The 23,035-nt window shown below is 25.5% G+C and overlaps 1 protein-coding gene across 5 annotated transcripts in view; it reads right to left on the reverse strand.

Moving 5' to 3' along the window:
- Positions 1–9,570: 9,570 nt before the first annotated feature.
- Positions 9,571–23,035, reverse strand: part of LOC145835485 (uncharacterized) — a 28,935-nt gene continuing 15,470 nt past the window's right edge. For all 5 annotated transcript variants that reach the window (XM_082943101.1, XM_082943100.1, XM_082943099.1 and 2 more), the window contains exons 18-23: positions 20,626–20,716; positions 12,902–13,044; positions 11,267–11,324; positions 11,123–11,141; positions 10,613–10,740; positions 9,571–9,820 (exon numbers count right to left, since the gene is read on the reverse strand). In XM_082943101.1, the coding sequence (XP_082799227.1) occupies positions 9,695–9,820; positions 10,613–10,740; positions 11,123–11,141; positions 11,267–11,324; positions 12,902–13,044; positions 20,626–20,716 (565 nt within the window). In that variant the 3' untranslated portion in view covers positions 9,571–9,694. The remainder of the gene's footprint in view (positions 9,821–10,612; positions 10,741–11,122; positions 11,142–11,266; positions 11,325–12,901; positions 13,045–20,625; positions 20,717–23,035) is intronic.

Genomic DNA, 23,035 nt, shown 5'->3' on the forward strand with positions numbered 1-23,035 from the left:
TAAAATAAGTTTACTGATGTTGTAACTTTTTTTTTCAATTTTTTTTTGTACCATAAGCCTGAATAAACTTTTCAGAAAAATTCTAATTTTGCATGATTTTCATTTTTCAGATATACAACTTTTTATGCAAAAATAAAATACTTTTTTAATAATTCTTATTTTTAACAGATTTGTATGGTTATGTTTTATGATGTTGTGATATTTTTTTTCCAGTTTATTATTGCTTTTAAAATATATGACCCATACAAGTTTTACCTAAACTCTTAGCACATGAGCAAGAAATCCCTCAAATAGCAAGAATTTAGGTAAAACTTGTATGGGTCATATATTTTAAAAGAAATAATAAACTGGAAAAAGAATATCACAACATCATTTAAATTTTAACAGCTAGAGACTCAAATTAGGTAATTTTAAGGAACATAATTTGGCTCTTTTTACAGTGACACTTTATTACTTGCTGTCTACTGCAAATCTAAAGTGCTTCTGATTAACTAGTAATTTTTATTTTTTATTTTAATTAAAAATATTTTTTCTTCGATTTAATTTTTGGTAAGGGAAAAGGGTATATGTTTAAATTTTGGTTTAAAATGATTAGGGATAAAGGTTTAGAAGTTATTAACATACTTTACCTCGTTTGCAGATTGTTTTGATTAAAAAAGTTCGAAAGCCTAACATCTGCTTCCGAAGTTCCGACCCTAACACTTTAAAGAAGTTATGTTTAAATTGTATACTGAATTCTTTTTAGAACAAATGCTGATCATTAACAATGATCGAATCATTGTCAATCATAATCATAGGTAAATCTCAAAAATATGTAAATCCTATAGCTTTTTACAGATATATCATTTTGGTCATAAGTTAAGTCTTGACAAATTAAAGCAATGAGTTGTAAGATTAGAACCACTAAACTCAAATAAACTTAATTTATGATGTCAAGGCTGTGAAAAAGATTAATTGCAAACTCTTGGATTGGACTAGCAAAAAAGGCAACTACGCTTCAGTTAAAAGATATGATGATGTCATTTGGCTATAACGTTATAGCAAAAAGGTTGTAGACAAATTAAGCTTTTAAAAAAATATTTCTGTTATAAATGAATCATATCTAAATCTAGCGGTTCTAAAAATAATATTTTCTGCAGTTGTGCTAATCAGACTAGCTAGTAGCTATACTTTTAACCAATTTTTTTTGTTGCTAGCTCGCTTCTATAGACTTAGATAAACTAGTAGTCTTTGGGTGCACGACTGTTCAAATTCAGACAACTCAATAACAGAAAATTTCTATAATTTATATATTTTAATAATCTGGGTTATTGTTAATTATCTTAATTAATATATGCTAAAAAACAAATACACTTTATCCTCTTAATCTTGCTATGCAGACCTACATGAGTAGTTTAATTTTTTAATTCATTACTTTTTTATTTATTGCATCTTAAACATTAAAAAAAAATTGTATTGTCTGAATTTCTGACCGTGATGTGCATTCATTTTAAAAGTTTTAGACTTTTGTTTCTTCTAACATGTAGCATATGTCGTTTTTTTTTTACAGTTTTAAATCAATTTCCATCTTTTTTTTATCAACTTTTTTTTTTATAGCGTAGTTATTAGTGTTACAGATCATTTTTGCACAAATTCCTTTTAGAGAATGTTGCTAATAATTCTTCTATCAGTTGAAAACTTGTCTTGTTTTTGGGAATGTTGTAAAACTGCCATTAGTGTGTATATTTAGACACTACATCACATTGCAAGATGTCTTCTTTAACTAATTGTCATACCAAAGAGAACTCTTTTGTATTGTTACACTAGTTTTATCTTTAAACTAAGAGAATTTAATAGCGTATCTCGTGTTTAAGTTTACAGTTTTACATTCTCATTTCATAATTAGATTAATGCACAAGTTAAGTTTTTTAGTTTGGGTATTAGTAGTTTAAGATTGTATTTTTTAATATGTTTTGTATATATATAACTTAAATAAGTTTCTGAATTTATAATGCAAGATTTTAAATGTTCATGTAAACACGTAATGTCCTGCTCGTCTATAAATCCTAAAAAGGATTATTTTGAAATAATCCATATAAAATAATATATTTGAACAAATAACAACACAAGCGTTACGCGCTGCCTTTTGGTTTGTATATTAAAACAATTTTTGGTAGGGTTCAAAGACGAGTGAGAACAGCGGATATTCTACTAATATGTGTGTCTATCTTTTTACTGGGAGATATTTAATTAGTTATAGTAAACCCTAAGTCCTATAAACCTATAGAAAACCCTATAGGTTTAGCCTAAACCTATAGTAAACCCTATAGGTTTAGCCTAAACCTATAGTAAACCCTAGTCCTGGACAAGACGTTAAAAGGTATCTAAATTGTGTACGACTTGATAACCGAATGGTTTTTTCGTACACCAGGTATTTGAACTAAATTTTTTGAGCGCTTTTTTTTTCGTTCAATAAACTTTTAGTTACAATATATTATTCTAAAAATATATTTAGTACACAAAGTTTCGATCAATAAGCTTATCTGTACTTAAACTATATTTCATTTTAAGTACAAATGAGCTCATTCAGCGAAACTTTGTTTAATTAATTGAATTTAGAAAGAATAAATTGTTTTGTTTCTCTTTTTTAAATAAAGATAATCTCTGTTTATTGTTTTTTAAAACACCAAAACATTTATAATGAATATTAAGTGGTTTTGTCCATTTCAACTGGAGTTTAACTCTGTTTTATTGTTGATATTTAGTCCAAAATCTATGCTTAAGCAGAAAAGAAATTTTTTAAAAGTGGATCTAATGAATCTTTAGTACTACTGTTTGTTAACAGCATTTCTAAGTTCCAAGTTTAATTATCAGCTAAACTTACTTTTGCGATGTCTTTTTACAGTGCAAGTTTATTAACTTGTTAAGGCTTTGATAAAAAATTCTATTTCGCTACACAAAAAGTATTTCAAAAACGAAATACAACAAATTTGCAAAATTGTAGTCCAAGCAAGCAGCCTTGCTTAACTGTTATTGTTTATTTCACAACAAAAAAGCGCTAAAACATTTTGATCTGAGGACCTTATGTACCTTTTTGGTTATCGAGCCACACACAACGGATACAATTAAATATCTTTATAGGATTAACTTAATGCTTATTAATGTTTTCAAAAGGTGAAGGTACACTCTAATCATAGAACTGAACACCGCCAAGTTCAAGTGTTATTAAAGATCTCAATTAAACTTTGCAATTCTGTTAAACAACCAATATTAGTCTTAATTAAGTCATATTTATCTACAGATAACATGATATTTTGTGATACCGGCAGTAAAGCATAGAAAGGATTACTATACCTTCCGAAAGTTTAGTGAAATTAGTCAAGTTTTAAGTTAATTTTATGCTTTAGTTTCTTTAACTGTTTTTAAATTTGCTATAAAGGTTTTATATTTTAAAATCTTATTTACTTTCAAAGGTTTTGTTACGTAATTTTGTAAGCTTGATAACTAAAAAAAAAAGTTACCTTATTACTCAATGTAATTAAATATTGCTTTCAAAGATTTTATTTAAGAATAGCTTTTAAAGATTTTATACTCTGTTTAACTTTACTTTTTTTTTAACAAGCATCATTAGTTGTATAAATTTTACAAAACAGATAATAAATTTAAACGTTAATAAATTTAAACGACTAACTATTTTTATCTACATGTAATTGCTATGTTGTGTTTATAAACTTTATTTGCTAATTTTATAAAACTTAGCTATGCCGATCATTAAAAATTTCATGTTTTGTTTTTTGAGTTTAACACTTTAGGAAGCATTCTTAAAAATCAAAGCAAATTTGATTGATTTAAGCTAAAATTTACTTTTGTTTTTATAATCGGTTTTATACATGTTCTTTTTTTTTTTGCTTCCAAAAAACTTTAGATGTAAAAACTTTTATAATCTGTAACTTAGCAAAGTGTTATCAATGTGTTTTTAAACAATAAACAAAACGTTAGCTTTATAAAAGTAGGCAGCCGTCTTAGTAAATAATAAGTGTTGAAAACTTATTTGTTTTAATATTTTATTTGCGAGTATAAGAAAAGTTATTACACTTTGAATTGAATAATTAAATACTTTCAAAGTCACTTGCAAAGAAAATAGTTTAGAAAAAATATTTTTTTGTTTTCATCTAGCTGCACAACACTAAAACAACTTCTTTTGATTGGTTTATATGTGAGAAAATTTTCATGCCAAAAACTTCAGCCTATTTCACCAATACAGATAAATTATTTTTATAAATTCTCGACTAACAAACATTTTTTTATGATTAATTAAAGACTGTGTAAATATAGTCATGAAAACTGTAAAACATAAAAGAATAATATATTTCAAATACACAATGGTCTACAAAACCGAAATATTCTACTCGATAAGTTATTTAGACTCAAAGTCAATATAGTAAAAGCAGTTTAAATAAGACTTTGAAAATCACAAGTATATTTTTAGTTTGATATTATTTTAGTTTCTTGAATTTCCAAGGTACATCTGGTGGCCTGACATTTAATTTTAATTTTAAATTTTTTATATCTTTGAAAAATCTTTAAAAAAAAGCACAAAAAAATTGCTTTGTATTTGTTAACAATTTTAAGCTAATGAAATTTGATATTTTCACTCTATCGGTAATTTCATTATGCCAAAAAAAGGGTCAATTTTTTTTTAATCTAGTTTTACTTCGTAAAATCTTATCAACGCTTCAAGTTGCTTTTTATACTTACTACTTCATAAGCTTATTTCTTAAGGTATAAACAATCAAAGTTGGAAAGTTCAATAGGTTCCTCCTCGACAAGACGTTAAAAGGTATCCGTGGTGTGCGACTCAATAACCGAAAGGTTTTTTCGTGCACCAGGTCCTAGGACCAAATATTTTGAGCGCCTTTTTTTCGTTCAATAAACAATACTACTATAGAAAAAGTAAACTTAAAGAACAAAAAAATACTATTTATTTATATTTTATCATCTCCTACAGTTCACAAGCAATCTTTTTAAATGTTAAAAATTTATTCTTTTTAAAAAAATAAATAGTTTTTAGTTACAATTTTAAATCATAATACTAAAGTTAAAATAAGTTCTTTATAATCAGCACGCAGAGAGACAAAATTTTAAGATTATTATATTTTGACGAATAAAAAAAAATAACGATTAAATTGCTATCTCCATCAAACTGTTGCTAGATTTCAATATAGTTTTTAGTTATATATAAAACTTAATTAATTACCAGCTCTATTAGATAATGCCTAACTATATTTACAAGTTAGCATTAAAATTTTGTTACCAAGTCACTTTTAAAATGTTACACAAGCACCTAAAGTTACCCTATATTTAATCTCGTAGTGTCAAAAAAACCTTACCGTAATTTTTGTTCAAAAATTATATTTTTTAAGAAGATTCATCACGTCCTCAGAAACTCGTTTTCTGTAAGTATTTTGCAAATTGTTTTTCTATTTGCCGTCACTAATGAGCAAGATTATTCTGAGATTTCCTTGTGTAAATTATATTTGCGTTTCTAACTACTATCTCTTATCTACTAATTTCGACTCTGTATATAGGCTATAGCTGTTATGTTATTTCAATTTATGATTTAAAGGTAGTATAAGTCACTTCTGATGTTTTCTTCTTGGAATAAATAATAATTTTATAGCTTTTTGTGTGTGTCTTTTCGGTAATTTTTGACTAAAAGTACGTGATTTTTTTTTTTTTTACTTTTATCATTGACTTTTGATGCTCTAAATTTCTCAAAGTCATATTTAAATAATTTTACCTTTCCAGATCATTATTGGAAAACAAAAAAGCGCTCAAAAAGTTTGGTCTAAGGATTTGGTCTACGAAAAAAACTTTCGGTAATTGAGTTATACATCACGGATAGAGTTCAATGTCTTGTCCTTTGTATAATGAACTAAACAGTCATTTTTCCTAAACAAATTTAATAGCTTCAGATTTCCAAGGATTGTTGTACTTCGCCCCTTTCTTTTTAGCTCATACTTTTGCCCTATTTAATTCATAACAAAGCAGTTCTTGAAAGTAAATTGATAGTCTGCAATCAGTTTTATCTAAATAGTAAAGACCTGGTGACTTACCGTACAAGTGTTAGTACGTATCATGTAAAACTCGTTTTTATATAACTATAATTAGTAATGCATAAAATTAAATTTATTAAGAAACAATTAGTCTAAAGTTTGAGGCTAATGAGTTTGTGAAGAATGATGGACATTATTAAGAAGGGAGCTGTTTTAACAGGATTTACCGAATGATTTTAAACACTACGAGGCAATAGGGGCATATCTCAGGTTCTTTTAACTTTTCAAAAACGTGTTTAAATCTAAAAGCAAGCTTGTAGGCATAGTGTACTAGAAGAGCTACCAGAATAAATTGTTTTGTCATCAAGCAACAAAACAAAAAGCTCTAAGTTAAAAGCTTTCAAAAGATTTGAGAAGAATTTGAATGGAATCTCGCAACAGTTCGATTAATTTTTTACAATTTAGTGGTTTCTTCTGAAATTTATCAAAATAGAACATCTTAAAATATTGTCTAATCAGTGTGATGATTATAAGGAGATTTTAAATATTTTATTGATTTAGTTTTATTATTATTTTAAATTGAGACAACTAACTTTTTTTTATAAAACAAAGAATATATTCTTAACGTTTAAAAATCTTAGTTTGTGAATATTCGGAGATGATAATAAAAAAATAATATTTTTTGCTCATTAAGTTTGCTTCTTCTATAAGAAATCTACTGAATATTCCAATTTTGAATTTTCATGTTATAAGAAATAAGCTTACAATAAAATAACTTTAAAAAGCAACTTAAATAGAGATAAAGTTCTACAAAATAAACCTAAATTTTGGAAAACAATTTTTTATCCCTTTTTGCTTTATTGAATTTAGGGATAGAGTAAAAACTTTAAATGTTATTAGCTCAAAACTTTTAACAACTATGAAACTATTTTATATTTATTTAAAAGATTTTTTTATATTTATTTATTTATTTATTATTTTTATATTTTTTATATTTATTACTTATGCACTTATCTATTTTACAACATTTCCATATACAATCACAAACACTTACAAGTTAAATACTATATGTTTTTAAGCTGCAAAAATTATTGATTAACTTGTTAAATTTATAATAACGTAACATTTCTGCACAACTTAATTTAATTTTCATTTTTAAAAAACTTGCCATTCTTAGAGCTTTTTTGAGGTTAGTATGTACTTTTATTAAATTTGCAGTTTTTGTAGACAATTTTATATTTTTATGTTTTTACTCCAACCTTTGTTTTTAAACCATAAAGTTCGTTTATAGTTACTACTCACATAAATACTATACATAATTATACATGGTTTTTTTCTAATGTGTGTTAATAGTTTATAGAATTTATTAGTTCTTAAATTTATTTCAGAGCGGTGAAACGCCGTTAGTCGGAATAAAGTTTTGACACAAAAACATCTGTGTTATATTTATTTGTTTATTTTTCTGTAAAATTTGCCACGCTGAAATTTTTTTACACAAATCTAACACTTTTTTTATTTTTGAAGGGCACCACATGCACCGTAATGTCCTTATTCCAACTAACATTAGTAGAAAAATACTTAGCTAAAATCACCACTGTAAGATTGATCAATAGATCTGATAAATTCCCTATTGATTAGGACAAGTAAAACTTATCCGTGATTAGTAAGTACAAATAATCTCGCGTGGTATTTTCTTAGTGGGTGCGGAAAATTGATAAAAATCTCCAATTTAAAAGCTTTTATTTTAAACTAATTTAAGTACTTTTTTATTACAAATACATCGATTTGTAAATGTAACAAAGTATTTGATTGCAAAAAAAAATCAAAAAATCAATTTTGAAAAAATTTAAGCAAAAATTAAAATTCTTAATAATTATAAATACTTTCATCTAATAAAAGCTATTCTGGTCCTGCCAAAGTCGCACCTGCTCGAGTTGTCCATACTCGAGCTCAACTTGTCACTACCTGTCTTACTGATCTCGCGTTGTAGTGATTTTAAAACAACGATCAATGTTTTTAATTTCTATGGTGCAGAAAGTTCATGCAGCATTAAGCCACTATACAAATTTTGTATTGCGTTTAAGAATACGTTTAAGATGCAGCTGACACAGATTGAGCTTGCAGCTCCAATTTTACGAAAATGTGGAATATCAAATAAAATAATTTGGCTGTAAAAATTAACAACTGTCATGTATACAATTGGGTGTATTTTTTGACAACCTCATGGCTACATAACTATCTTGTGTTTCAAGCTAACATAATAAATTTTATATCATTTTAATACTTAAGTCCTTAGCTTCAAAATAAATTTAATTTGATTTAGTTTGAGGTGGTGCAGCCCAGTTTAAATCTGCGTTTTTAAAAGCTTTTACTGTAAAACTAAATTTTTCTGTACACTTTCTTTTTATTTTCCAAGTGGAGCAAAAGCTCCAGTGTACCACCCAAGGCAACGTCCCTGGTAGGTACTCTGAAGTGTTAAGAACGCCAATATCATGAAAGTCTTCATTCCAACTATCTGTTTGCTTGTTGTTACTTTTAAAAGATATAAACAAGTTTTTAGATAGTTAGTTTTTTTCTTAAACTAGTTCTATTACCAAATACATTTTCTTTAAAATTCGAAGTTTTTCGTATTGTTATTAAACTTTCATTATGATTTTATTAAACAAATTAATGCGTATGTTCTATTCTCTGACTCTCACATACTTTATAAACCTTTTTTAATAGCGTAGTTACTTTTAGTTATTTTTTATTATAAAATCTGTTTAAGCAAATATCTTTAGGTCGATTTTAATTATATTATTTATTAAACGATAAAAGAAAAGTACTCAAAAAGTTTGGTCTATGGACTGGTGTACGAAGAAACCTTTCGGTTATCGAGTCGTACACCACCAATATTTTATCGATTTTAAAACAAGAGCTTAAACTTATTTTTAAAATAAATCCTTTAAACCTTTTTTCTTTCATTTTTAGAAGAAACAACTGACTACTTATATTTTTTAAAATTCTAAAACCAACAAAAATTTAGTTTAATTATGGTTACTATAAAATTCAAAACAAGAAGTTTAGTCAAATAACGTTTTTAACATATGCATGAAACTCATTGCGCTATTTGTAACAAATTGTACTTTAAGTTGCTTTATTAGTGAACTAAAACTTTTTGTTTAGTAGCTGTAGCCTAAAAAGGAATTAATAATTAATCATCGTAAATTACTTCTGATTTTGATTTTCTATAATATGTGTAGTTTTTTTTATGAGTTTTATCAATCTTTGTATAAAAAATTATTTCAAAGCTATAGAATATAAACCTATACCGACAACCCTGAAGTATATAAAATAAAAATACTTTGGTGAGATAAATTAAAATAAAATAAATTAAGGTTTTGATAAAGTGTAACTGTTTTAACTCTTAATGTATACTATAGTTTTTTTTTTTTGTAAAATATATATATCTTAAAATTTTATTTCAAAGATTTATGTTTAACTTGAAATAAAATTTGATCACATTTAATGTTAAAAAACAACTAAACAACCTAAATGTTTGTAACTAATAAAAAGAACTATTTTTATTAAATATACTTTTTTACTTTATATCAATGTTGTTTAACATTTCCAATGATTATAGTTGTGTTTAAAGTAAACATTTGTAAATAAAGCACTAGTTATATATTTTCTTTCCTTTTCTTTTGCTTTTTCGATTTCTTGTCGACTTTGTGAAACATGGTGTACTCAGAAAGTAACAGTTTTATTTGTTTTTTTATAACTCCCCTAAATTTCACTTCACGTATCTAGTAAAACAATTAAAGTAATTTAAACATCATCAAGCTTTAGGCTTACTTAAAAACTTTATACTAACCAATCTAAGCTAATTCTTATAAAAATTTACGCCATAACTTGATATATGCTTGAAATGGTTAAAATAGTTGTCTTATTGATTATCAACAATTTGTTTCAAATTACTCATTAAAGGTACTCATATTAAACAAAAAGAAAATGTTCGTCTGCTTTGTAGTGATTTTATTATTGTTTATAAATATTTTATGTATAAATATTATAAAATTTTACTTAAAAAAACAATCTTAATTTAGTAGGTTATAATTTATTAGTTCTTAAGAAATTAAAAGCATAAAATTTTTAAAAATATTTTTCCATGAATTATTAATTTTTTTAACATAATTAAATTTAAATTGGTCGTAATTAGAGTTTAAGTTTCCAGATTCTACTGTTTAACACTTTTTATGTTATATAGTTCTGTTGTCATTAATTTATATTTTTTTTCAATTTAAATAAATTAACTAAATGTTCAATTTTTCTTGTGAAGTATTTTGCTAAAGTATCTTCCTTCTATGTATGTAAAATATCTTACATAAGCTTAGTATCTTTTATATAATGTTTAAAAGTCTTTATAACTTTTAAAACTACATACTTCAGCATCAGTAATTCTTTTCATATAGTCTACAATCAATTGTATTATCAAAACTTAAGATAAGCTATATAACATTCAATTAAAAAAAATATTAACAAGTTAAATTTAGTCTAACATTACTAAAATTTTATCAAATTTTATATTCGATACTTACCATATAAAACATACAAATAAACTGAAATGTAACTACAAGCATTATAGCGCCCCATGTAGCAGCAATCGCACCAATATTCTCGTCGACGAAATAAGACATAGCATCCATACAACTTTTTGGAAACACAACTGTTTTTTTTATGATTTAGCTTTTTTTTTTTGGATAATAAAAAGTGTTTAAGTTTAAATATTTATGTTTAAGTTATAAAGTTTCATAAGTCAAGTTCTTAATCTAAGTAAGTTTGTCTTTTACATGTTGTTCTAAACTTTAAAAATTGTGCATTTAAATATGTACAGTATTTTGTAGCTAAATAGTATTTGTTTTAAATGTTTTAAAGTTATCTTTAAATAGTTTGTAGTTGTTAATTAATAGGTTAATTTGTATACCATAGTTTTTTTTTTATACTTCTCAGCTAGTGAATTTTTTTTTTCTTTTTTATACAGTGAAAACAAGTTTGGCAGTTAAGTTTTCTACATTTATAAAAAAATTCATTAAAATTTTAATACTTACCATTTTTGAAGCTGCAATCCTACAAAAGAAAATTTTATTATTAGAACCACTATTTTTGTGTATTTAAATAAAAATGTGATTTATACATTTCAAAACAAAAACACTTACGACTAAGTTTAAAAATCAGTAATTTAAAAAACTTACCATATCGATGCAGCAAGAATTTGGAAGCGTACATGTATCGTTTTTACAGTTAAATTTTCTAAAAAAAATTTGAATTAAATAGAATTATTATCTTTACAGCTTTCAAAAAAAAAATTTACTTTAACTTAGTCTTGAAATAACTTATTTATAAATGGTATGTAGTTAAGTATTTTGTTTAATTTTATCTTTAAAAAATTTTCATAATAAAAAATAAAGTATCAATGTTGTAGACTCTACAACATTAGACAGTGTAGAGTAACAAATTATAGGGAGTCAAAAATAAATATCATTAACTATAAGTTTGATCCACCCAGTATTTTCTTAATGTCAATTTTATAAACATATTCAATACTTTGATTTTAATATTTAAATGGAGAATAAATTTTTTTAAAACTATTTCTTTACATTTATAATAAATTTTTTAAAACACTATTATCTAATTTAATTACAAGTTTAACTGATATAATCTGTAATTTTTTATCGCTAAATAAGTTAATTAAAATAGTAAAGTAAAGTCAATAGAATTTTTTGTTAGCATCATAAGAAAGTAAATAAATAATAGTTTTAACTACTAAAATTTATAACTTTATATAAATTAAAAGTAGAAAAGCGAGTCACGTTGTTATTTCTAATGAAATATATTGTGTAACGAAAAATTCACAGATAAATACAATATTTCTTTTACTTTATTGCGCATTACTTTATGAAGAAAAAAGTTAAAACCAGTTATAAAAAATCTGTTATAAATAGAAATGACTGTAAACTTGTAACATTAAAATTTTATTTAACTAGTGATTATTAGTATTTAGTTTTAATCTTTGGAGTACCAACGTAATTGTGTTAAAATTTTTAATACTTAAACAAATAGTTAACAAAAAAATGTCTGCTTTTTAGGTTGTCAATATCTTCGTTATGATTAGTAGACAAGATAATTATGACAATGATATATTTTAAACCTAGCATCTAAAAATACGATGGTTTTTTACACTTAAATTGTCATGTGTTTAGTCTTGGTAAGTTATTTGCAAAGCGTTTTTTACTTTAAAAATATCAGCCCTATAACGACTATGTTATAATAACAATTTATATCTGTACTAGTGTAAAATATCTGGCAATTTGTTTACTAAAAGTTTTCGTTAAAAAAATTAACTCTTAGTTATTAGCACAACACATATTTAAGCTGTTATAAATAAGTATGGACACTATGACTAAACTACCACTAATTCATGTCTTTATAACCGCAAATTAATAAAGATAATATATTTGAAATAAAAATAAGTTTTCAAACTTAGAAGAAAACTTCTAATTTAATTTATCAAATTTAATTTTTGTAACACTTAATATGATTTTTTAAGTTAATTTTTTTTTTTTTTCTTAAGTCAAAAAAACCGTTAATGAGTAACATTAAAAAATAAAGTGCTAAGAACAAACGTACAAGTATCGTTTTACAACTTTTACATCAAAAAAACTACACTTCTTCGCACTAGCTTTTTTAAAAAGCTATGGTAATTGTAAGTTTTATTCAAAACTTTTAATATCTTAGTCCAAAGACTACTATATGTTTAATCTTGAATAGTTAAGAAATATTATTACTTTAATCTTTTAATATTAAAATTTAATAAAGCCTGTACAAACTCGTTTTGCTCCCAATCTATTTTGTCATAGATACCGCAGCATTCAAAGTTTTGTTGTATTTGGTCCAATGTAAACTCTGAAACTTCGCTGTAGTTTCCTTTGCCATACCTTTTTATCATAGGCTTAAAAACCAACTTAGACAACTGTAGAAAAAATATATAAGCTATATATGTTTAAAAACTGCTGATATGTACTTTACATTTTCGGTTAGTAAAAAAATAAATAAAACTTTGAATGATATTTATTATTGATTACTTTTAACAAAATACTTCAACATGTTTTTTTCAAAATATGTGTTGTTACGAAATTTTCAAGAGACCCTATCTATAAAATTTGAAAATTGAAAAGTTTTACAATACTTTCAAAAACTTAATTATGTAATTTTTATTTGTTGACTGATTTAAAGTCACTTTTATGTGACTACGTAGCCGCATAAATAAGTATGCTGTATAGCAACAAAGCTTATATATTCCTATTATTTGTGTTTTTAAAAGTATTTGTATTTCATTTGAATCAATATTTTCGAACTTTTAGTATATAACATAATTCTAATGAATAACTTTAAAAAACTTTCTTGATAAATACATATAATATAAACTTTAATTCACTTTTGTTAAACAATTGAAAAATTTTGATAGACATCATTTGATGAACACTAGTTTCTGTTTTTACTAAAACATTTCAAACAGATGGGTGTTACTTTTGCATGAGGTGACACTTTTGCACAAGGGGATACTATTTCGCGAGGACACTTTTGCGCGAGGGGACACTTTTGTGCGAGGGGACACTTTTGCGCGAGGGGACACTTTTGCACGACGACTCTTTTGCACGGCGTCGCTTATGCACGCAGGGACTTTTTTGCACAAGTGGACACTTTAGCACGAGGGGACACTTTTGCACCGCGTCATTTTTGCACGAATAGTCACTTTTACACGAGTGGACTCTTTTGCACGGAGGGTAACTTTTTCACGAGGAGACACTTTTGCCTGGTAATTTTTTTGCACGCAGGGTCTTTTTTGGAAAGCGTCATTTTTGCAAAGCAACATTTTTGCATGTCAAAACTTTTGCACAGCATTAAATTTTCACTGAAATATTTATGTACGGCGAATACTTTAAACAACCGGTAAATTTTGCACGGCTTAACTTTTGCACGCTTCTAATTTTTACTTTTTAAAATTATTGGAACATAAGTGACCAGTAATTTTACAACAAGATATACAAGACACACAATTTTAAAAACACTAAACATATACTTCGAGCAATTCTCATTTGTAGAGTACAAAGCTAACAAGTAATAAAATTTTACAAACTTAAATAGCAACCAAGTATTCATAAAGTATTCAAGAGATCAATAAAAGACAAAAGCAATTAGTAGCAGTTAAAATCAAATAAGTTCACTTACCTTATAATTTATCTACAGTAAAACTAAACATAAATAAAATGAAAACAATCCTTATAAAATAAGACCAAAATAACGAAACAGTATAGTCAAAATCTTTTTACTTACATAAAATAGGTTTTCTTTACAAAATACAAATGGCTTCTAGTTCAATCAAATCGAACAAATTACTACAAGTCTCAATAATTTTAAATCTATTTAGATTATAACTGTTTGCACAAGTTGAATTATTAACCAAATGTTCTGCAATAGATGAACGTTTAAATGCGTTTATAGCCTTGACCGGTATATCATCTTTCTTATCTGAAAAGCAAAAATTCTCTACACTCTTTGGTACATGTTCTTTTATTCTTTTCTTTGGATGTCTTGTTTTTAATCCAATATAACTTGCTTTACAACAGCAGCTGTATTGGTAGATTACCATACTTTTATTTAAGTTTTATATTGGATCCTTACCACCTGGTGTTACAGTGGCTTAGAGGTGAAGACAATTCTAGGGTTTGCTGCATAATAAGTATTTCTTATTAATTGTCTAATTTTTTTATAACATTTTTGAACTTTTATTAATTAATGGAATTTTTAAAGTAACTTAACATTTTTTGGTCCTATTATCTTTATTCTGTCCAAATTTTTCAAATGTAAATAAGTTGTTATCAATTTCACAATGAAAAAAAAAAACAATGGAAATTTCACAATAATGAACTTGCATTTTTAGATGTACAAGTTAAACGATAAGAAAATAGATTTTTAACTTCGATGTACAGAAAGAAAACTTTTAAATGATGTTGTTTGAATTTTCAATCAAACTGTAGTTTAAAGAGAAAATTAACTCTGATCAGAACTTTGTGTCATCGTGCACACAAATTTTGTTCCCCAAAGTTGCTACTAAGTGAAATCAAACAAATCAAGTTACTTTTAAACAAAAACGGTTACTCACAAGAGTTAGTTAACAAAACATTTCATTTACATTTGAAAAAGTAAACTTACATTTTTGTAGACTTACATTTGTGCGTAAGTTTACCCTTGTCTAAAGTGACGCTCGTGCAAAAGAGTTGCTTGCAAAATTGTCCACTCGTGCAAAAGTGGCCCTTTGTGCAAAAGTGTCCCCTCGTGCAAAAATGACGCTCGTGCAAAAGTGACCCGTTCCCAACTATATTTGTATATACACTTTTTGACTAATTTTTGTTTTACTTTTTTAATTTTTAAATAGTCTTATGTTTTTTTTTTTGTAAATGATTTGTATAGTAAATATATTTGCTTTTTCTTAAATAAGCAATTTTTGAAAAATCTATAAAGCTTTTGATCCGAGTTCATCATACAACGACAAAAACTATATTATGGAGAATTTTAATGCAGTCAAAATATATAAAAACAAAGCAGTATTTGTTGGAAAAGGTTGAAAAAAAAGTTTAATATAAATCATAACAAAATAATTTAAAATAAATATCACAACTAGAAGTTTTTTAAAAAGATGTTAATAAAACAGAAACGATTTACTAGCTTTTTTACTAGCCTCTACTACTTTAGTTTAATATCATACTTTTGTAAAATGATGTTAATTCAAATAAAATTTTATTTCTATCATGGCTAAAAGAAAAAAAAGTTGTTAAATTTGAAAATGAAAAAAGTAGTACTCTCTTATTGTTTGACATCTTAGCTAAAAAACTGAAAAAAATATTTAAATCTTATAAATTTTTACGTGAAACTTTAAAAATCAGTAAACTTTTCTTTACAAAAGCGTTGATTTTGTGATGTCTACGTGCTTTGAAAGTATTAAGATTGTATTAATTAACATATATTTAAAATTTAAAAACGTTAACCCTAACAGTGTATAAATCTTTTGTTTCAATATCTATGATTTTTTTTTTTTAATCAATAACTGTTTTTATGATTTGTACTTAGTTTAGTAATTAATACACAAAATACATCTTAAAAGTTTTTTTTTTTAATATCTGGACAGCTTTTTTCCGGTGCATAACTTATTTAAAAAATATAACAAAACACATTTAATTTTTTCTCTTAAATTTATTTGAGTACTTTCGTAGTAAGGCTTATCAAAATTGTATTTTACTAAGTTAAATTGAATTGAAATAAAATTATATTGCAGTTTAAAGTTTTAAGAAATAAGATGACGTAATAATCGAATGTAAAAACTAACTAAATCTTTATACTGTAGAACAGGGGTCGGAAAACTGCGGCCCGCGGGCCAACTGCAGCCCGCGATGGGTAAATCTGCGGCCCGCGAGCACGTTTTTTTAAGTGGAATGCGGTCCGCGAAAAAAAACTTTGTTGCCCGCTGAGCAAAAATACTATCAAGTTAATTTTTTTCGGTAATTTGGTTTATTTTGAATAATTTTGTTTTAAGTCCCTGTGTAACATTTAAAAATAATTTAAAGACTTTACTGCTTTAGCTTAAAAATGTGGAAAAGACATATTAGAATTCTAGCAAAGGTTTTTGTCAGTTTCATAATAACTTTCTTCTTACAACAGCAAGTAGTTATCTGAAAAAGGAGTGCAAAGAATGCTTGGATTTAGTAAGTTAGTTATATAAAACCTATATAGTAAATAAACTAAGTGCAATTGTTTTCCATTTTGAATAAAACTAATGCACAGTAATTAACTAAAATGTTTACAGCTTAAGTTTTTTTTTATATGTTTTTTATACCTAAGTTTCTTTTACAAATATATTATTACTAATTGTTATATTTGAGCAAGCACAAAACACTAAAAATTACATAATAATTGTAAATAAGGTTTGTTTGATACTAGTTTTGACGCATTTTGATTTTTTAGAAGTTTTCTTTGCACTTCAAATTAATTCCTATGCACACCAATTTAAAAAGATTCTCATATTTAAAACAACTTTATATTTAATACTTAATTTAGATTAAGTTTATGCATAATTTTCTAACCTTATTGTTTCTACATGTAATATTTAAGTGTGTACAGACGCATTTAAAACAATATACATGCGTTAATTAAAATAGTTTTTGTTAGGCATACATTTTCATTTGTCAAACAATGATTTTTGGCAAATTAAGTTATTTTTTATGTGTTGCATACAAATATACACAATTGCTGTTTTTTGGAACTACCTGTTTAATACAAACTAGATTTAAGGATGGTAAATTTATTAAGTTTGTACATTGTTAATCTAAATAATTTAAATTCAAGCAAATAAATAGCTAAACATTGCCACACACTCAGACTGGGACTATTTGACAACTTCAAGTCTCATGCAAACTTAATCATTTATTCATTTTTTGGCTTGAATTGCTTTTTATCAGGCTAGTTTTTGGTTACTCAGGCTGGATTTTTTGCTTTAAAGAGTGGCAAATTAAACTCATGATGTATGTATTGTTCAATTCACAGTCTTGGTTTGAATTAAAGTAAATGTTAAATTTTAAGTCTTGCAGCCCATATAATTCAAAATATTATTTGTATTATTGTATACATATAAGTGTGAACAATCAGTGTTGCCAAAAAACCTTAAATCTTGAAAAAGCTTTGAATTTGACAATTTTTGCTTAGAAAATCTGGAAAAAGCTTGAATTTGAGATTTTCTGAAAAAACCTGAAAGTTCCAACAATTTTTACATGTAAAGTAATGAAATTTCGATTTAGCACAAAAAATCTATCATAAAACATTTTTTTATTAAGAAAACACATTTAAAGTAGCTTAACAGTATGTTTTTAATATTGATGTATTATTAAAGACAGTTTTTTTTTATCTTTGTTTTTATACTAAAAATAGAAGAAAAAAAATTGTACTTTTAAAAAATTTTAATTGGTGCATTGCACCTTTGCTTTTAATTTGTAATTACTTATTGTTGTGCCTTGCATTACAACTAAACCTAGAATTTCTTCCAATATGTCAAATTTAGTAAAAACACCTCAAATTAAAATTCTCAGAACAGCAATATTTGTTGTATCAATGCTTTCATCTTAACAGATTGATTAAAGTCCTAACTTGATTTATGCGACTTTATAATCTTCAGGCATTTCCTAAACACGACATCTTGTTGTCATTGAAGAAATAAACAAAAAAAAATTATCACCGACAAAATAAAATTTAAAAAAAGTTGTAAACGGTATCTTCTTTCTGTTAATAAATTTTACTATTTTATAACCTGCCTTAACAATTTTTTCTGATCATTCTGTAGTTACTGAATATAATTATGTGCTTTGTTGGAACTGACTTTAGCGTTTTGTTTGTTTTTTTCGTTTTTCGCAATAACTCCTAACTAAAGTTTTTTAATTCTTTTAGCTCGTCTTATATTTCACATTTACTCTTTTTAAATGCAATACTTTTATTGCAGATAAAGAATTGCTATAATGCTTAATAAAATACAAGTTTGAGACTGTTAGAAAACGTTTATCGTTGCAAGGGGTATAATTTGAGACTGAAGTTTTTTTACCATAAAAAAAATGTTTTTCTACTTCATTAATGACCTAATAAACTTTTATACTTTTGTTAAAAATGTTTAAGAAACTTAATCGTCTATTCAAGCTGACTTAAAAAAATTTTGGTGTATATTTAATTTACTGTAAATAAACTTCCTTATTTCTTTATTTTGTGAACTTTATTTCAAAAAAATTTGCCAAACAAACAGGCTAGCTTAAAATTTTGAAAAACTCAGACTAGGTTAAACCTGTTTAAGACTTTTTTTAAAACTCAGGTGTGTGTGAAACTTTTATTTCAAACACTTTGAAAAATCTTTGAGTTCTCAGAAAAGTTTTTATGACTGTAGTGTAGTTTACTAATTGTAGTTTTTTCTTTTACTTTGCTCTAGACGTAAATGCTCGGAAGTATTTGACGCAAATGTTATTTATAAATACACCTGCTCTGCAGATCAGAGCATCTCTTACAATGGATAAACATCACAGCAAATATTCCGACAAATTACAGACCACTGCGGAACAGATAAAAAAGCGCAATACTTGAACATCTTTTTAATTACACCTTATTAAAACTCTGACATAGTTCAAATTTTTAAAGTTTTGAAACGATGTAAGCAAAGCGAACTCTACAGTCTGGAATCAACATTGATTGAGGAAGAACGACCTAATTTAGATACGCAAATAGTATTAAATGGAAAAGCAAAATTATTAACAATCTATTAATAAACATACCTTTACTTTAGTTTTACTTGCTAAATCTCTAAATTTTGTACTTATTTGAATTTATCCATACGTCATAATTTAAAGTTATTTTTTAAGCTGTTCACTTATCAAATTTTTTCAATTCATTTAGAATTTATCACTTGAGAATGAAACTTGTATAGTTTTGAAAAGCTTTGTGTAATAAAATAAAAAACAAAATGAATAATCTATTGGTATTAAGTCGCAAATGGTATAAAAATAGAAAAATATTAAGGTTAACTTATTAAGTGCTTAAGAAAGTACATAGTTTATTAACACTTAAGTATATTAGTCAATGTAAATTTTATCCTAATAAATATTTATAATTCAAATAGGCATTCTATGTGTAGCTAAAAGTCATTTAAAATGATAAAGTGAATAAAAGTAAAACTTTCTCAAATGTGACTAAAACCAAAAAATTATTCAAATGTCACTAAAACTAAAACTGCGGCCCGCGAAGACTTTGGAAACTTTAAATTTGACCCGCGAGCACCAACTGCCTGCCAACCCCTGCTGTAGAACTTGCTGTACTAATAAACTTTAAAACTGATTTTAATCTAACAAGTTTTATTAGTACAGCTAAGTTCTACAGTATAAGCATTAGTTTTTACATTCAATTATTACGTCATTTTATATTTTAAAACTTTAAACTACAGTATTATTTTATTTCAATTCAATTTAACTTAGTAAAATACAATTTTGATAAGCCTTACTACGAAAGTACTCAAATAAATTTAAGAGAAAAAATAAATGTGTTTTGTTATATTTTTTATAAAACTATATTATAATAAATAAAGCTATCTTTTTTAGAAAACTTGCAGAAGCAGTCTACGGAAATTTCACACTGTAACACTTTTTATATTTAATTTACCACTATGTTAAAAACTAGTTAAAAACTTAATCATTTGTTTTTAATTTTCAGTAGTTTTTAAATACTTGAACTGATTAAAAACGTATGAAATGTTTTTAATGAAATATTTATATAAAATTTTATAAAAAACGATAACAATTTATAACTTTTATACTTAACGATTTTAAACAAGTTTCAGTTATCTTTTATCAAATCCGTATAAGACTTTTAAAATATAAGAACAATTCATAGAAGTTTAAACGCAAACTAAATTTTAATACAGCTTTATATTATACATTTGAAAGTTATTCAAGAGTTATAGAAAAAGACTAACGTGTTTAGGAAAAACGTCTTTATAAACCCAGAATACTATGGATCCTATCATGAAAATATAACACAGCGAAATAAGAAGTACTCCAAACATTCTGTTGTAAATTCCTAGTTGTTAACTTTTATAGAAAATTTTATTAGTACATAAATTCAGATTCGATATTAGCTTCGTCTGTTTATTCGACAAGTATTTCGTTTTACTTTTAAATACTTACTAAAGTTGTTTCAAGAAGGATTGTTTTTCTTAAAATTTTAAATTTTTTGCTTTGGTTGAAAATTAAGTTGCTGTATTTTGGTATTGATAAATCAAAAAATATATTTTTTATCGTTAGTGGACTACAGCTACTAAAAAAGGCAAAATATTTTAATGATGTTCTAGAGCAGGGGTCGGCAAACTGCGGCCCGCGGGCCAATTGCGGCCCGCGAAGGGTAAATCTGCGGCCCGCGAGCACGTTATTTTTTTTAATGGAATGCGGCCCGCGAAAGAAAATTTTGTGGCCCGCGAGCATGTAAATGTGGCCCGCTTAGCAAAAATATATTTCTAGTTACATTATTTTCGGTAACTCGATTTAATTTGATTAGTTTAGTTTTAAGTCTCTGTATAACATTTAAAAATAACTAGATGCAAATACTGCTTTAGTTTAAAACTGTGAAAATAACAGATTAGCATTCTAACAGGATATTTTTCTGAGTTTCATAATAACTTCTTTTTTACAACAGCAAGTAATTATTTAAAAAAAGAGTGTAAACAGTGCTTGAATTTAATAAGTTAGTTATATAATATGTACCTATATATTAAATAAACTAAATGCAAGTGTTTTCCTTTTGTACAAAAATAATGCACAGTAATTAATTAAAGTGTCATTTCTTTGTAGCTAAGATATTCTTTTTCATTATTTTTTATATCTAAGTTTTTTTTATAATTTTTATTTTTGAAAATGTTATATTTTAGTGTAAAAACATTTTTAATAAGAAAATAAGAAGTAAGGTTTATTTAATTTTTTGTTTTGACACGTTTTAAATTTTTAGAAGTTTTCGTTGCACTTAAATTGATTTATATGCACACCAAGTTAAAAAGATGCTCATATTTTAAACCACTTTTTATTTAGTACTTTAGTTAGTTTAAGTTTAGTTTATGCATAATTTTTTAACATTGTTGTTTCTATTTGTAATATTTAAATTTGTACAGACACATTTCAAACAATATATATGACATAAACTAATATAGTTTTTGTTAGGTATATGTTTTAATTTTTCTAAAATTGTTTTTGTCAAACTAACTTAACTTTTATGCCTTGCATATCAATAAACACATTTGCTGTTTTTTTGAGCTACCTTATAATATAAACTAGACTTAGGGATGGTAAATTTATCAAGTTTGTACATTGTTAATCAAAATAGTTCAAATTGAAGCAAATAAACAACAAAACATTGACACACACTCAGACTAACACTATTTGAAGACTTCAAATCTCAGGCCAACCAAGTCATTTTATAAGTTTTTGGCTAGATTTTTTTTTTGTATACAAACATATCAGAAATATTTTTGTTGACTTAGGCTGGCTTTTTTTCTTGAAAGAGTGGCAAATTAAACTTATGATGTAAGTTTTGCTCAACCCACAGTGTTAGTTTGAGTTTTAATATATGTCAAATTTTAAGTTTTGCGGCTGGTATAATTCAATATATTATTTATAATATTGTGTACATATAAGTGTGAACAATCAGTGTCGCCAAAAAACTTGAATCCCGGAAAAGCTTTGAACTTCAAAACTTATGGTTAAAAATTCTAGAAAAAAACTTGAATTTGAGAGTTTTTGAAAAAACCTGGAATTTAAAACAATTTTTCCATGTAAAGTAATGAAATTTCGATTTGACACAAAAAAAATTAGCAAATAAACATTTCCTTATTAAAAATATATTAAAGTAGCTTAATAGTGTTTTTTAATACTGATATATTTTTAAGACACTTTTTAAACTTTAATTAAACTTTATACTAAAAATAAAAGAAAAAATTGTACTTCTAAAAACTTTGTATTGTTGCATTGCACCTTTACTTGTAAAATTTCACCGATTGTTGTGTTTCGTGTTGAAACTAAACCAAGAAATTCTACTAAAATGTCAAAGTTAGTTAAACATCTCTAATAAAAATTCTCAGATGAGCATTAGTTTTTCTATTAATGCTCTCAAGTTAACATATTGATTAAAGTCTTAATTTGATTTATGCGACTTATTAAATTAATGCATTTCCTAAATACAACTTTTTGTTGTCATTGAAGAAATAAACATTATTTTTTCATTACTGCCAACATAAATACTTTGAAAAAGTTTTAAATTATAAACGGTATCTCATTTTAAATAATAAATTTTGCTACTTTATAACTTGCCTTAACAATTTTTTTTATATAATTCTGTAG

This window comes from Thalia democratica, chromosome 5, assembly GCF_965202585.1.
Source record: "Thalia democratica chromosome 5, ktThaDemo2.hap1.1, whole genome shotgun sequence".
In the NCBI taxonomy this organism is placed as follows: Eukaryota; Metazoa; Chordata; class Thaliacea; order Salpida; family Salpidae; genus Thalia; species Thalia democratica.